General features: G+C 33.7%; 2 protein-coding genes across 2 annotated transcripts; one reads left to right on the top strand and one right to left on the bottom strand.

The window, feature by feature from the left end:
- Nucleotides 1-242: 242 nt before the first annotated feature.
- Nucleotides 243-6,446, bottom strand: LOC127798160 (two-component response regulator-like APRR9). Its single transcript, XM_052331514.1, has 8 exons — nt 5,868-6,446; nt 4,643-4,804; nt 4,418-4,548; nt 4,152-4,307; nt 3,127-3,289; nt 2,685-3,018; nt 1,391-2,117; nt 243-733 (listed from the first exon to the last, which is right to left on the bottom strand). The coding sequence occupies exons 1-8, from the start codon at nt 6,106-6,108 to the stop codon at nt 611-613; spliced, it is 2,037 nt and encodes a 678-aa protein (XP_052187474.1). The 5' UTR covers nt 6,109-6,446; the 3' UTR covers nt 243-610.
- A 7,395-nt stretch (nt 6,447-13,841) lies between these two features.
- Nucleotides 13,842-16,044, top strand: LOC127796519 (transcription termination factor MTERF8, chloroplastic). The gene is made up of 3 exons (XM_052328683.1): nt 13,842-14,164; nt 14,267-14,839; nt 14,971-16,044. Exons 1-3 carry the CDS (start codon nt 13,915-13,917, stop codon nt 15,636-15,638), a joined length of 1,491 nt encoding a protein of 496 aa, XP_052184643.1. The 5' UTR covers nt 13,842-13,914; the 3' UTR covers nt 15,639-16,044.
- The last annotated feature ends 256 nt before the right edge of the window (nt 16,045-16,300 follow it).

Here is a 16,300-nt window from a genome sequence, read left to right as displayed (position 1 = left end):
GAATAATAGTGGACACGAAATTCCTTACTTTAACGACGTTTTTAAGATCTTCCAAGTTAAAAATAGACAAATTTATTATTGCTACTAAGATTCACCTCGGACAATATATATTAACAATTATATTTTTACAAGAAAAACAAATTTATCATTTTTGTAGCATTCTTTACACAAAAATTCTGCAAGAAGGCCACCGCCATGCTCCCCATTCGATTTTCATACACCCATCTTAAAAAAGAGAACCATTTAAAGATCAGAGCCCGTTAACAGCTGGCAATGACCCAAACAAGAACTATCTAATCAAAAGCATTGCTCAAGGTTTCCCGGGAAACACGGGGAATACAGCTACAGCTTTCATATTAACAGAAAGGACCCCTTCATATAGAGAGAGAGATTGCTATCAATAATTACAGTACTATTCTACAAGAAATACATGATTAAGCAAACATGTGAAGAAACTCAGAAAGATCACCACCGTGATGTTAGCATCTGCAAATTTTGCTCAACGTTTATACCCTCGTCGACACCCAGCGTCAAGAACACGGTCAGTTCGAGACGAATGCCATGTAACAATCAAAGTTTTCAATGACTAATTTTAAATGAATCTGACCATCTACTGATTGCCACACAGGCTCTCATTTTCTACAGCAACTGCCTCGGCATGCATTTGACGAACGAACTGGCCTTTCATTCGAGGACGCTGCTCCGCCAGTTTTTTCCTGCTTTCATACCGCACCTGTGAACAAATTCAGATCATCAGACTCTGTAGAGAAGCAGCTGATTGGTAATCATCACAAAGTAACTTCAGAGAGCTTTAAATCGATCCATAAGACGGTAATATAATGTCATTTTACGTTGTGATCCTTAGGCAAGGAGTAGCAATACTAGCATGTTTCTAACATTTTTTTCAAACAGACAATTTTTAGAACTAATTCATTAAACATGTTCTCCCTAATTTATTTAGTTTCACAACCAGAAAATAGCTAATGTGACCAGACAAACCCTTGTCTAATTCATGAAAAAGATTAAATTCTGACATGAAAATTGATGACTACTCTTCAAAAATTTGGCAAGGTAGTTTGACAAAAGCAATACAGTTTTCTAGATCTTGTTCATGTTATATATAGTGCAGATGCTTCAATGACTTCCAACCCATTTTGGGGCAGAAGCCTTCAGGGAGAAATTTTAAGCAGTAGAATCTGCCTTTTCACCTAAAATGTTAAATCCATCTTATCTTAAGAACCTGTCAATGCAAATCTCATAAAGGCGGCAGTTTTATTACCCTGAGGCACTTTGACCCAGGAAGAGTCATCTTTTAAATCCTCCTATAGGTTCCAATGGGGAAGTAGAATGATGCATTTGTAGCAACGCAAGAATAAAAATGATAAAATACCTTCTTCTCATAGCATCTGTCCTTCCGCTTCAAGCGGAATTTGGTTAGAGCTGCTTCTCTCTGGACAGATCGATGGCAGTTTCTATCAATAATAGAGAAACCTTCTTCATTCCCAGCCTCTGCAGCAGCCCTAACAAGTGGAACCTGATCAAAATTGCCATTGCCTCCACAACCAATGGTATTAAAATGACTCGCAGTAACATTACAGAAACTGCTAGTAGCACTCTGATCATTGGCTGAAGAAAAATGTGGTTTGTCCTCTGAGGATTCCAACTTGTGCCTCTGTTTGTGCTCAGTTTGGTTTGTGTAATTGTTGGTGTGCTGATCAATCGAGTTTTGAAATTGGTCAGAATTTCTGGTTTCTAGATTGGATGGAAAGTATGGTTCCTGAGGGCGAACTGAACCAGGACTCTGCATAGGTGATGCATCTGATGGTGTACAAAATATTGGTGGAGAATCATAGGCAGTGCTTAGACTGCCGATACCTCCTGTTGGAATTGGGATGGGGAGCACAGTCTGTTGTGGGCAAGGAAAAGCAACATTAGCTTGTCCAGAATGACCAGAGGCCAGAGAGAGCATATGTTTGTCTGAGTTTGGAGGCAAACAATGTGTATCAGAATTACAATTAAGAGTGTGATTGGACAATTGTTTGCCAGAATTAGTCCCATGATCTTTCTGTTCATTGTTTGCAGAAGAATGCAGGGGTTGCAAAGCCTTCTTAATGTACCTGCATTAAGGATAAAGTTGAATTAGGAAGCTAGAACAAGTTCCCAATTGTTAAAAGCACAGTAGAATACACCTGATTTCCACATGCTGTATACTGTATCAGTATTACCAATGGCAAATGGAAAAACTAAAGCTCTGCCTATGTTTGTCACTAGAAAACTCAAATTGTGAAGCAGGATGACAAAGAGGGAAATCTTTTGACAAGAGGTTGTAGGATGTCAATACATGCTTACACATGCATATATTTGTCTTTATCTAAGAGCATTATGCACTGTGGGAATTATTTTATCATGAAAAAGCAAGTAGATCGAGTAACTATCATGATGTAACTGTCCTTCAGTGCAAGAAAGCTACAATTCTATGGGCTTCAGATTAGGAGGCACAAAACATTCTGGATAATAACAGTTAACTCTTCCCATAGAAGATTCCTAAAGGAAATAATTAATCAACTTCAATTAATGAGAGAAGGCAAGATGTGCCCCCATTTCCACTTCAATTAATCAATTTAGCTTTCTGTATAACTTGAAGGTCAGTGCTTCAGAACTTAGTATCTGAAATGGAAACTCACCGGGAAAAGGCAGATGCATCAGAGTGATTCAATGTAGGCCTTTCATCGCTGACTTGATTTATAGAGCTGCTTGGATGAGATCTTCTCAAGGAAAGATCCAATAGTGATGAAGAACCAACTTTCTTTGTACCATTATGTGAATCACAGGCTATATAAATGCATTTTGGGTAATTATCAAATGCTCCTATTAGATCAATAGCTTCCCTAGCAGGGTTCTCAGGTTTCTTATCACAAGCTTCACTGATGATGTTAGCATGCTGCCTCTCACTTTCAGTTGCCACATCCACTAACTGAGCCATTGTCTCAGTGTCTTTGCAGGTAGCCACCATCAATTCTAATTTGATAAACGCATACAACAAGAAGTCAGATGCTTCCCTTCTGATAAAGCTCAAAGGATATTGTAAAAATAAATATGCCCAACAGGAAAAGTGGCAATATTTACCGCTATCTTCACAGTCATACATCAGCAGGTTCCTACTCGACACAACACATTCTTCATGCTTCTGCATTTTCTTGTCACTTACTGAAGCTTCGGGTTGGGAGAGGTCCTGCACATTTTCTGTACATCCCTTGTCTGCTTCCAAATCAGGTTTTGTACAAGAACTCTGCACAGAGGAACACAACACAAATTCACTATATGACACGATGTGGTAACAAAATGTTCACTTATCCATGAGCTGTCTTGTAAACTCTGAACATCACACCAAAAAAATCTTCCTGTGATGAGTAGCATTAATCCACATGCATTACAAGTTCAGCGTAGTATTAACATGCTAAATGGAATAAATCCAAGCAAAACTGTTTTGTGTAAAATCTAAAACAAATTTTTGCATCATGTCCTAATCTCCTAGATGCGAAAAAATTGCCATTATAAGTAGACTCATGTAAACATGGTTAGGGGTACAAGTTGTTAGAAAAAGAAAATCTGTTTATTTTTCTGATCCGTAAAAGACTCTTCAAACTAGAAGTAACAGGAGTATCTGAACCGGACCATTGACTAAAAAACAAAGCAAACTTACTTCTGAATAATAAAAACAGAAGGATTAAAGTAAAATAGACGCTTAAAATGCCCGTGATCACATCAACAACTGGATCCATATGAGGCATAAATAAACATGTGAGCTTCATACTGTTTTAACCATACTATAAGAAATGAGTCTGAGTTAGCCAGTCTGGACCAGTTCCCACCTCACACATGGCCTGCTATACTTTGACATGAGAATCGTACCAATTGATGACCAGAAGTTCTCTTTTTTGTCTTCAAGAAAAAAATAAAATGAAATGAAAAACATTACCTAATCTGTTGATACAAGTACTGATTGAATTTTACAGTTCATGGATAATCATGAAATAAAGGATCAAATATGATAATTATATAAAAGATAATCACCAAAAGAGGGGGATCATTTTATAGAAATGCTATACTAATTCAAGCACAAGATTTCTTGAAGGTGAATGAAAATCTACCTGAGCATCAGTGCCTTTCTCAATACATTCCCTGTTTCTTTGAATACAGGCCATGGAACCACTTGAATGGTTGCTAGCAGCATTGTTTTCAGCTGTGGCTTCAACCTTTTGTTGTGCAACACTCCCATCTTGGGGGCCATGTCCGCCACTAGCTGACTGATGGTAGAATAAAAACAACAAAGATTTATATCAGAATGCCCAATTTCAAGTTACCAAGGAAAAAAAAAGGATGTTAGATGTAAGAGATGGATATGGATCAAACATACAGCTTGTCTCCTCCAAACATGCTGCCACAAGTTCCTCAGCTCATTCTTCCGCACAGGCTTGACAAGAAAGTCTGCAGCACCTCTTAACATGCATTTGTAAACCATGCTAACAGAATCATGTTTGGACATCACTGCAAGTTGGGAAAGAAAATATTAAAAAATATATTATGATAAATGGAAACCTCCTTAATTTTTCATATCCAAAAGTTGAATTAGTTATTGTACTTATAACAGGTATGTTTTTGCAGATCTCATGCTCCATAGTCAAGGTAAGAAGAGCAAATCCAGAGATTGATGGCAAGTCAACTTCTGCCAGTATGAGATCTATGTTACGAGGTTTTTCCTTCAGTATCTCCCATGCCTTTAAACCATCAGAAACAGCAGCAACTGATCAAACACAAAACCAAATAAGTTCTCAGGATTGGCATGCACACAAATTTAGTAAAGATAAAAAAAATTATATATAAATAACAAAGGGTTTAAAGCAAGTAACAACAGTTTTAACAGAAACTAGAGGTCGGAAATTCATTTCACCATAGATTATGAGTGATAGGCCCTTAGGAATAGGATTAGCTCAATTCCAGGCTTTTACGGGAGTGAATACAAGTAGTCAAGGTCGGCCAGTGAGACAATGACCAAATCACCATCGAGAGGGAAACAGCCGAGATCACCAGCTAAGGCCCCTAAATGACCAAATAGAATTAACTCAATCCGTTTACTTCCAGTATGTCAGGTGAAATCTCATGTTGTATCCAGCAGAGAACCATTGCAACAAAGTGCGAGCGTGAGTGCTACAAACAAAGGCATTAGCATGCCCACAGATAACAGAACGTATACAAACAGTCTCAGGCTTTAGCAAAAATGTGACCTTTTCAGCTGATCAAAATTTGCAGAGCATGACAGCGTGGCCAATAACATAAGATTGTCATGAATATTATGCCACCAGCAGAAAGGTTTTCAGGAGCATTACAAGAACAGAAATTAACATCGAGAAACCATTGGATTTATGACGGTTCTCTGTGGCCAATAAATTAAGAAAGCTCTGGGATTGATCTAGAAATAAGGAAGTCAATGCTGCTGAAATTATATATTTAAAAGTCACAATTGTTTGATCTGAAAGGCTCTAGAACATTGTCCACCAGATGCGTCTGATCCACTCCATATACGGGAGAATTATCAACTCGCAGTGGAATAAAACTGTTTATTCACAACATCGTAACAGCCATAACTAGTCTGACCACACTAGTACCTATCTTAGGAACCACCAAATCAATACCAAGGAGGAAAGAAGAAGTACGTCTTTTCCGAATGAAATAACTTTGTAGTTTGTCATCTTAAACATAGAATAAGTCTCGAACAAAAAAAAAAATCGTAATTTCCCTCCAAATGACCTGGAAGAAACTCCAAATACAGCATTAGTAGGGGAAAACTGAAGAAAAAACAAACGAACCTCTGTAGTTGCATTTCCTGAGAAGCAAGGCGATAATCTGCCGAGTTGCGTAATCGGATTCGACCAGCAACACTCTGAGAACCATCCGCGGCAAGAACTTCTCCCAGCGCACCACGGAAGCCGGCCTTTCTTCTTCCTCTTCCTCATTCTTCTCCGTCTCCGGCGCTGCCTCACTCCTCTGCTTCTCCTCCAATTCCATCGCATCTTCACATTCGCCGCTCAACACTACTACTTCACCCATACTGCTCCTTCCGATTCGCTGCGAAAATCCTCGATTCTACGGCGGCGAGCGAGTCACTGCACGGAGCATGTCCGGGAAGTCTCTCCGAAATCTTCTTCTGCTTCTGATTCTTCTTCTTCTTCTTCTTCTTCTTCTTCTGGAAAACAAATTCGAGCTGAAAATATCTGAAAAGCGGCCACTGAAACTTGAAGGGAGAGAGAGAGTCGACGGGAACGATGTGATGATCGGACGGCTGATGTGCCGAGTCCCGCGGTAACCGCCTCAAATCGAAGTACTTGTTGCTCTGATATTTTTTTGGGGTTTCTGGATATAACGACTTTCTTTTCGTCTTGGCGAAAAGAACGGAAAAAATCTGTAGAACGAAAGGGAGAGATGGCCAGACGGAGCCGCAGATTGTATGGTCCAAATTTGCCACGTCGACACTCTTTCTTTCTTTTTTTTTTCTCAATCAAAAGGTCAAGCGCCATTGGCCACTTTAGCTTCCCTCCTACCTCAAATTTCAATTCGTTACTTTTTTGCCTCACCAAATATTCCTCTTAATTTCCCAATTATATACAGAAACTTAATAAATGTGGTTACAATACATATACATATACATTATATATTTAAATAATAATGGTAAACGATAGTGAGTTTATATTTATATTAATTTTTTTAAATAATTAACACCCTAGAATAATAAGATATTCTAATTATTTTTTAAATCACAGATTTTTCAGATTATAAAAGATATTGACTCAGGTTTAATGGTGTTAAAAATGTGTTATGTTGGTAATTAGTATAATTTCGGAAGATCTCTTCAATAGGGCGCTGGTAGTGCTAGGTGGGAAGGGGGACCCACAAAGGGGCAGATATTTTGGAGAAAAGTGGGAAGTAGTGGACAGGAGAATAACACGTGGCATGGAATATGAGATCCTTGATTTGTGGTTTTGAAGTTGTCAAAAGGAGGAGGAGCCAGAGGTCGGCTTTTAACTTCTGGTGGAAGCGAGCCACGTGGTAGTCATTCGAGGCTAATGGAGGCGTGGCGTGGCGTGGCGCCGGGGCTTTGGCTGCTGATAAGAATTGCTTTTGGCACTTTGCTTTGCGTTGGCGTTTACCATCTCCACTCCATCCGTTGCCTGCCTGTCCCGTGATTCCCAACCAATGGCTCTGCTTCCTCCTGCGCCTCCATTTACAAAAATGCCCCCGACAACACAAATATATAAATCAACAACTTTCTTGGTAAACTTATAGATTATTTTGGAGATGTCTAAATTTTATTAATTATTTTCTTTACTTTAAAAAAAATAAAACCAGTCTCCTCTTAACTTCTAAAATCAATTGGACTAATTTGTCTCTTGTCCTTATAAAATGATTATTTAATTTTTTTAATTACCTAAAATACTCTCAATATTTATCTTTCTTTTGTTGTTAACAAAATATGTCAACGTCGCAGCTGTTCATCTCTTTTATCTCATTTTTTCAAATGACGACTCTAACAGCACAACTTAGGACCGCTCATTATATCTCCCTCTCACTCTCACTGTTGACAAGTTCTGCAAGGAGAAAGAAGCTCTTTCACGATAAGATTTTCCTGAACCCTAATCAAGGGCGATTTGGTCAATCTAACCAAAGCAAACCCAAGTTCTTTGAAACTAGGCAATCTAAGTTTAAATGTCGTAGGTTCAGGCCCAGTTGAAGGCATAGGCCTCCAAGGAGGAGGGGTCTTAAAAGTAATAATTAATTAAAATTTACCTTTTTATATTTTGATATGTAAAATTATTTATTTTATTTTATGATAATTTTTTTGAATTTATATTCTATTTATTTTACTAATTCATTTGAACGGAAAGATCCCCAACTCTTAAAATTTATGGATTATTTTTTAATATTAGACAATATATACTGAAATTTTGTTTAAATAAAGAGATCCCCAACTTTCTAAGTCTACGGATCATTTTTTACAATAAATAATGTGGTGTGAACTAGTAATACAACAAAAAAAAATGTAAGAAGTGGTATTATTTTAAGAGAATAATTTGATAAAATGGTTATTTAGATGACAAAATTTTCGTTTAGATAATCTACACTGATCTAAATATTAAAGAAAATAACAAAAGTAAATTAATGAATTTTTAATTTACAAATCTAACTATAAACTCTTCACATATTTTACTTATTCTATTTTTATATTTTTAAATATTTTTATCATGTCTATATTATTAATTGAAAATGATTTACTTCCTGATTTTACATCTCAAAAAATAAAAAAATGTATAAAATTTTAATAATTTTTATTATTTTTTAAAAAACTATGAAAGTAATTATAGTCTAAGGCCCCACCTAGACTTGAGCCGGCCCTGCCTAGATTCTTTCAAACTATGATTCGGTTTAGTTGGATTGACTAGATCAAACTTAGGTTTGGATTTGATCCAAGCAGATCAAGGTTTCATGTTCTTCATTTCTTCTCTTTTTTTTTTTTTTTTTGTGTGTAGGTCATTCTTTGTGGTTCATAAGATGACAAATTACAAACCCAGATTTAGGTTCAATTTGGATTCATGTTATTTGTGGTTCAATCATCTTTTATTCCTATGTTATTTATGGTTCTTCGGTTCAATTTGAATTCATGTTATTTGTGATTCAACCATCTTTTATTCCTATGTTATTTATAGTTCTTCGTTCCAAGATTTGATTTTTAATAGTTTGTGTTGGATTTTAAACTATTCTAAAAAATCTCCATTACAAGATAGGGATTTAGATTAGGAAGAGAGAAAGCTAACCTGAGAAATGTCAATCAACTATCGAAGAAAATGAACAAAAGCAATATATAAGAGCCGTCCAAAAAAGAAAAAAAAAAAGAAAAAGATAGAGAGAAAAAGAAAAATGTGAGAAGAAATTGCTTAAATGTAAGAATAAAATGACCAATTTTCATAATAAGTTAACTATAAGAAAGTCTATGTTATTTTAGAAAATATAAGAATAATTAATGCAATTTAGGGAAATCTCATAAGAATAGTCTATGTTATTATTTTGTAACATGGGAAATACGGGGGGTTTCTCAATCACAAACAACCTTTAGTCTGGACCTATCTCATACTCTCTAAAACTCATAGTCTGTGTGCTCCACAATGCTAGATGAACAAACAAATTTATTTCGAGTTAAAACTTAAGGACTTGACCCCATGGATAGATTCAAGTAACTGTGCAATCTCACACAAAACATATTCAAACCTGTTGAGTTTGCCCTTAGAATATTTTGATGATAAATATTCTATTACCAAAACTTTAATGTCTTTATGTGTTTTAATTTGTTAAGCTTGTTTTGATAGTTTTGATATATGTGAAAATTATTTTATCCTTTAGGATATGTTAATTTCTCATATTTCTAGAACAATGTTAAAGTTGTATTAATAACCTTAATGTATTTTATGAGTATTCTTAATATGCTAATATATTGTTCAAGATTTCAAGAAATATTCTAAATATACATATTGCATAAGTATCTTATAGATTTTATGGTGTTTATAGTTATTAGGTAAACTTAAGATTAAATTTATTGTCCTAAATGATCAATATTTATGTTGTGATTCAAATAGTTTGGGTCACATCAAGTTCTTATAGTAAATAATCATATACTCCCATGGTATGGTTCTTGAGTTTTGATCCAATGATCTTAAATTTCCTATTTGATATTTTAGTATCAAATTCTTAAGGTTCACAATATTCTGAAATTTAATGGAATAATACTTTAAGAACTTATAATGTTAAATTTGTTGTTTGATAAATAAAATCATTCAAGTATTGAATTCACCAGTATTTTATCAAACTATTATAAATTCTTAAGTTGTCAAATGTTTTAAAGTATTAATGTTTAGGATTTAAAATGTGTAATATTCATATATGTATATGATGTCTTAGAGCTTATAAAACAAAAATCATATATGCTTTGTTCAGCTTATATGTGTTCTTGTTTTTATAAGTATAATTAAAAAATCATGATACTCAAGGTAGTGTATCTTGGTGTTATATATTGTGTTTTGTTGTTGAGTAACATATAATGTGCTCAATATATTTGTAATTTTTCACATGTTCTATCTTAGTTAATAAGCTATTTAATTTGTGTGTGTTTCATATATGTGTGTATTTGATAAAGTATATGTGAGTGAATAGTTATTTAAGTAATTATATTTGTATGAAATATGCTATGTTGTATGAAGTAGAATGGTATTTCTTTAATCAAGAAAGGAATATTCTTTTGGTTAAGTAACAATCTATGTACTCAATTTATTTTTTCTTAGAAATCTGATAAAATTCCAAGATATGAAATTATCTCATTATTTTGTTCTATGAAGGCTTTTTAAATAACCAAGTGAATTTGATTGAAAAGTTAATTTTAACCAACTTTCACAAACAACACTTGTGTTTTATATTTGAACTTAATATCTATATTTTTTAATTTAGATGATGTTGTTGATAAAAAAAATTATTTTGATGATATTCAAAATAATATATTAAAAATAATTTTTGATAAAGTAAGGCATATAATTAATGGAGTATATCAAAGCCTTAATCTAGTCAGGCTTAAATCCAATTGAGTGTATCAAAGTATTAATTGAATAAAAATTCAATCTTACTCAAATAATCTATTGATCTAGGTATTTGAGTCTATAATTTTATCTATTTAATCGTGTATAAGATTTTATTGTAATTGAGTAAGCCAATTTTGTATAGCATATAATCAATTACAAGTTGTAATGTATTCGAGTATATAAGAGTTTATACTCAACTAATTATTTTTTTTAATCCAGTATTTATTGCAAGTTTCAAATAGATCAAAAGTAATCGAGTAATCAAATTTAGAATCGAATATTATTCGCATATAATCGAGTATTTTTCCTTTGTAATCGAGTGTAAATTGATGTATAATTGACTATATTTGATTGATAATTCAGTATTTAAATTATATTGCTAAAATTGATTTGTAATCGATTACAAAAGTTTTGTAATCAAGTAAACATAAAAAATAGTTGAGGATGAAAACTAGTCGAGTAACAATAAATAATGGTAGAGTAAAGATCAAACTTAGTTAAGTAAGCCTCTCTTTATACTCGAGTAATGTTGTGCTGAAACTGAAAAATATAGTTGTTAAATTAATTGTTATAGGTACATTTAATGTGCAGTTTTGACTGTTAAGACTCCAAAATTACTTTAAATTTTCTCTCATTTTTTTATTTTGATTTTTAAATATTTTAATGATTATTTTATAAAAAAAAATTGTACTTGCAAACTTCATTTTCTTAACAGTAAGTATAAAAGGAGAAGATGATAGAGAAACATAAGTTAATTTTTGAATTATTCCTACTCCTATACCACAAGAAAAAGAGTCCTCAAAGCAAACATCTTCTTCTAACAAAAAAAGTGATAGTTTTTTACTTTCATATTTTTTTCATCTCTTTTTTTCTTCGTGAGAAATAACTTTCATTATTTGAATTTGATATGTAAAAACTTTTCAAAGTGTTTTAAATTATAAACTTCACTTATCTTGTTGTGGTTAATGCTTGATCCTATAAAAAGTATAGTGTAAAAAATTTCGATTGATCTTTACAAAAGTTGTGTATTCAATTATTGCTGAGCTATTAAAAAGTAAAAGTTTTAGCTTATCCTGTAAAATATATAGTGGGTTGTTGAAATCTTTAGTGAGAAATTAAGGGAATGAAATAAGTCGGTTGATTCGAACTATTATAAATTCTTTGTATGCTATTTACTTCTATATTTTATTTCAACTAGTTAAGTGTTATTTCCATCTTTTACATTTGTAATATTTGCTTTAAAATTGATATTATAAATTTCATTTTCACTCAAACATTCTCACATCATTATTTCATTTATTAACTAAAATTAAATCTTTCAATAGAGATTTTTGTCACTATTTTTCAAAAGGTCTAAAAAGAGTTAAATAGTTTTTTTTACACAAAGAATTTTTAAATCTAAAAAGGTTTTAGAAATTCAATTCACTCATCTTGAGTGTATTTTTTTTTTTTACAAAACTCATGATCTCGCTATATCTCAATCTCTCAAGTACATATAGTGTACCCTCAGTGTCATAAATTCAAACTTTGTTAATTTATTTAATTTTATTTTCTTAAGTAACATACATAAAGAATATTTTCTAAAAAAATTTTAACAGAAGGGCCAGCTTGTTGGTGACATGTTTGAGATGGGTAATGTTTTCTGTACATAGAAATTGAATTTTTTTGTATATTTAAAAAATTATAAATATTTTTTGTTAAAAAAAAATTTATAATTTTGTAAAATAGTATCACGTATTTTTTTTAAAATAAATTATTTATTTTTTACGTATACAAAAGAAAAAGAACAAATCCCGTGTCTAACTCACATGCGACAAAATTACATCTCTAATTAGACATTCTCTAATCATAAAAATATTTTACAATTGTACTCAAAAAATAATATAATGACACTAATCGTGTCACATTTTCTTTTTTATATAATAAAAAAATATTAAAATTTAAATTAGCTTACGACTTTTTAAATTATGATTAATCAAACTTAATTTTTAATTTATGGCCTTTTTACAATTTTTTCAATTGCGGTCAATCAGATCCAATTTTTAATTTGAGACTTTATTAGTCTAATACTTCTATTTTGTGACCAATTAAATCTAAAATAGTCTTACATTCAGCGTGTGGCATTCACTTAGCTCAAAGGAAAAAAAATAATTTATTACATTAAATTATTTTTGTATAACTATTTAAAAAAATTAAAAATAATTATACTGTAATTTTTTCAAATGTAATTTACTGTGTTAAAATAATTTTTTAAAAAATAATTTTTGTAGTTGAAATCTGTTCTACTATTGTAGCGTTTAAAGATAATGATATATGAGATGAAGAATAAAAAGAAAAAATTGACATTTTTTACATTAACTTATAATTAATTGTGATTTTATCACTAAATTAAAATTTTAAAGATTCGAAACCATTGAAGTGGATTTCACAAACATCACCTCATCTTCATTTCAATTGTTTACCTGTTATTATAAAATATTTATAAAAAAAATATTTTAATATAATAATTATTTTTTTTCTTTAACTCAAGTGAATGTCACGCGCTGAAGAAGAGTATTTTTAGTTTAAATGGTTACAAAATAAATATATTAGGCTAATAAGGATATAAATTAATAATTAGATTTGATTAACTATAATTAAAAAGGTTATAGACTACTAAAATTAAAGATTAGGTGTGATGTGATGGACAGTAATTAAAAAAATTGTAATCTAATTTGAAATTTAATCCTAAAAAACCAGCAGTGTCGACAGAGAACAATAATCTCAGCGACATTAACACATCAGCTCCAAATGTGAAAATAAAGTAACATTTCAGAAACACAAAATATCATGTCATCAACCTGAGCAAATCTGCTATCTTACATGGTGTCTTTTGTACACCAATCAGAAACTGTTATATCATCAAAATAATAATTATCATCAAATAATAATTATCTTAAGTTAACACAAAACACTTAATATTCTTCTTTTAAAATTCATCTAATATATTTTTTTATAAATTATAGAATAAATTTAAAAATATATTAAATTTTTTTGTCGATAATTTAAAATAATCACTATTAATTATCTATATTATTTTGGTGATGTGGCAGCTTCTTATTGGTGGATAGCCAAGGAGGCATCATTTGGAGACAGCAGATTTGGGTCCCATTGAGCTTCGTTTGGTACACGAAGTTTATCTCGCCATCGAAGGGAACGAGATAGCTGCACCCAGAAGGGAACGGTTGCTGTATCTTCAATGGCCACAAACTCTTTATCTTCTTCTTGCATTTCTCCGGCGAGAGCCCTTCTCGCTGCTATTTCTACCGCTTCCTTTCACCCCCATGGCCATGGATGCTTATCTATCATCAAATTGAACGGAGTAGTAGGAGTGAGCGAGCAGAGACAGCCATTTACCCAACTGGGTCTGCAACATTTCGGTCGTATGATTGTACGGTGCAACGGCACAAGCACTAGGAGTTCATCCAGTAACGTAGTGACTGACATGGGTAAGTAACTTTCACAGACCAAATATCAAACACCTTGCGCGCAAACCCACATTCCGTCAGTTACGTAGCCGTTGCTTGCTTTGACTTTCCTTTTTTCCTCAGATGTAATGTTGGTCTCGCTCTTGCAAGAAATGGGGATTGATCAGAGAGAAGTGGAGCTAATTTTAGAGAACAATCCGGCTCTAAGATTCAAGGGTTTTACTTCTATCCGTGCTCGGGTTCAATCTCTGCAGCAACTCGGGGTCGACGGGCTGGCGCTTTGTAGACTGATATCAAAGCGACCAGATCTCCTAACAGCCGAAGAAGTTGATTCATTGATACGCTTTGTGAAGGAGGATTTAGAAAGCCAGATGGAACCCGGGCAACTCGAGCGCCTTCTAAGCGCGACAGAGCCAGCATGTTTTCTGGGCTTCGAGAGAAAGGTTAGGTTGCTTCTTCACCATGGAATTCCCCCAGAAAAGCTGGCTCATGTTCTTAACAATGTCAATCTCACCAAGGCGCTCTGCCTCAAGTCGGATGAGGAGATTGAGAGAACAATTACTTTCTTGAGCCGTTTTGGCGGGGTCAATTTGATTCTTCACCGGCCGGCAATTCTCAATTACGATCTGGATAATCAGCTTATTCCCCGAATTGGGTTTCTCACTGAGCTCAGTGGCGGCGATGAAGAAGCTACAGGTGTTAAGATTAGAACCCCAGATTAAATTTGAATTAGGTTTATCTATCTATAGGATATCTAATTACAAATAGTTCATCCATAGCAATACAAATGAATATTGTTTTGAGTCTCTTGTTTCTTCTAACAACAGGAACTGTGCTGCGTAAACTCCCGGCCGTGTTAGCCTACACTGCAGAGCATTTGAAAGATCACGTCGAGTTCTTCAGATCATTCGCTGGTTTAACCGATCAAGAGATATTCAGGATTGTTATGGTGTACCCAAATCTGTTTAGCGCCAGCAGAAAGAGGAAATTGCACCCCAGAATTGATTTTCTCAAGCAATGCGGGTTGAGTTCTAATGACATCTTCCGGTTCTTGATCAAAGCTCCCCTGTTTCTGAGCCTTTCCTTTGAGGAGAACCTTGCTTACAAGCTAGTTTTCCTGGTGAAGATTGGATATGAAAATAAGACGAAGGATTTGGCGCTGGCAATGGGCGCTGTTACCCGAACCAGCTTCAAGAATTTGCAGGAGGTGATCGGGCTGTTCTTGAAATATGGGTTGTCTTGTGGAGACATTCTTGCGATGAGCAAGAAGCATCCCCAGATTCTGCAATACAACCATGTATCCTTGGAGGAGAAGATTGATTACTTGATCGAGGGTATGGGTCGCGAAATTGGGGAGCTATTGGCGTTTCCGGCATTTCTTGGCTACAAGCTTGATACTAGAATTAAGCATAGGTATGAAGCGAGGAAGAAGGTTTTGGGGGAAGGGATGTCCCTCAACAAGCTCTTGAGTGAATCGGCTAAAGATTTTAAATGAAGGAGGAGAATGCAAAGTGATGGATGGATGGATGGATGGATGGACAGTGAAATGTAAGTGACAGGATGGACGAAGGTCTATTCAAAAGCATTTCAATGGCTTGATTTGTTGCATCGATTGTTCAAGCCTTGCTTAAACCCTGTCTATCCAGTTTTCCATGAGCTCTAGAAGAGACAATTGAGAAGGCAGTGTCTACTTGTTTTGGGTACCTAACTTCTTGAGAGAGGAAGGTATGATTCCTAGAGCAAGGTATGTGTAGGTTCGTCTTTAGAGAGATTTGAACTGTAAACTATTGCGGGTTACTCGCCATTTTTCATTGGCAAAGGTGTATGTTTTTTGGGAATGAACTGAATTCTTGGAGAGATGTGGGTTTGATAGACATGAAAAATGAGAGGGCAGAATTCATTTTTCATCTAAATTTTAGGAAATTTTATCAAATAGTTTTTCAATTCCATGGAATTCGAATTCTATTTTAGTTCAAAAAGTGAATATTTTTCTTGAAATCAAGGAATTAAAATTCCTAGGAATTAGGAGTAAGAATTGAAATTCCACCCTCACTTTTCAATTCTATCAAACACACTTGTTTGTAGAAAATGTTTCCATCATTGTGTGGCCTTTTTGAATTCCTTCTTTCTGTCCTTAAATGGGGATTAGGAAACTAG

Source organism: Diospyros lotus, chromosome 3 (genome assembly GCF_014633365.1).
Source record: "Diospyros lotus cultivar Yz01 chromosome 3, ASM1463336v1, whole genome shotgun sequence".
Lineage (NCBI taxonomy): Eukaryota > Viridiplantae > Streptophyta > Magnoliopsida > Ericales > Ebenaceae > Diospyros > Diospyros lotus.
Note: the sequence above shows the minus strand (reverse complement) of the source record. Positions and strands in the feature narration are given on the sequence as shown.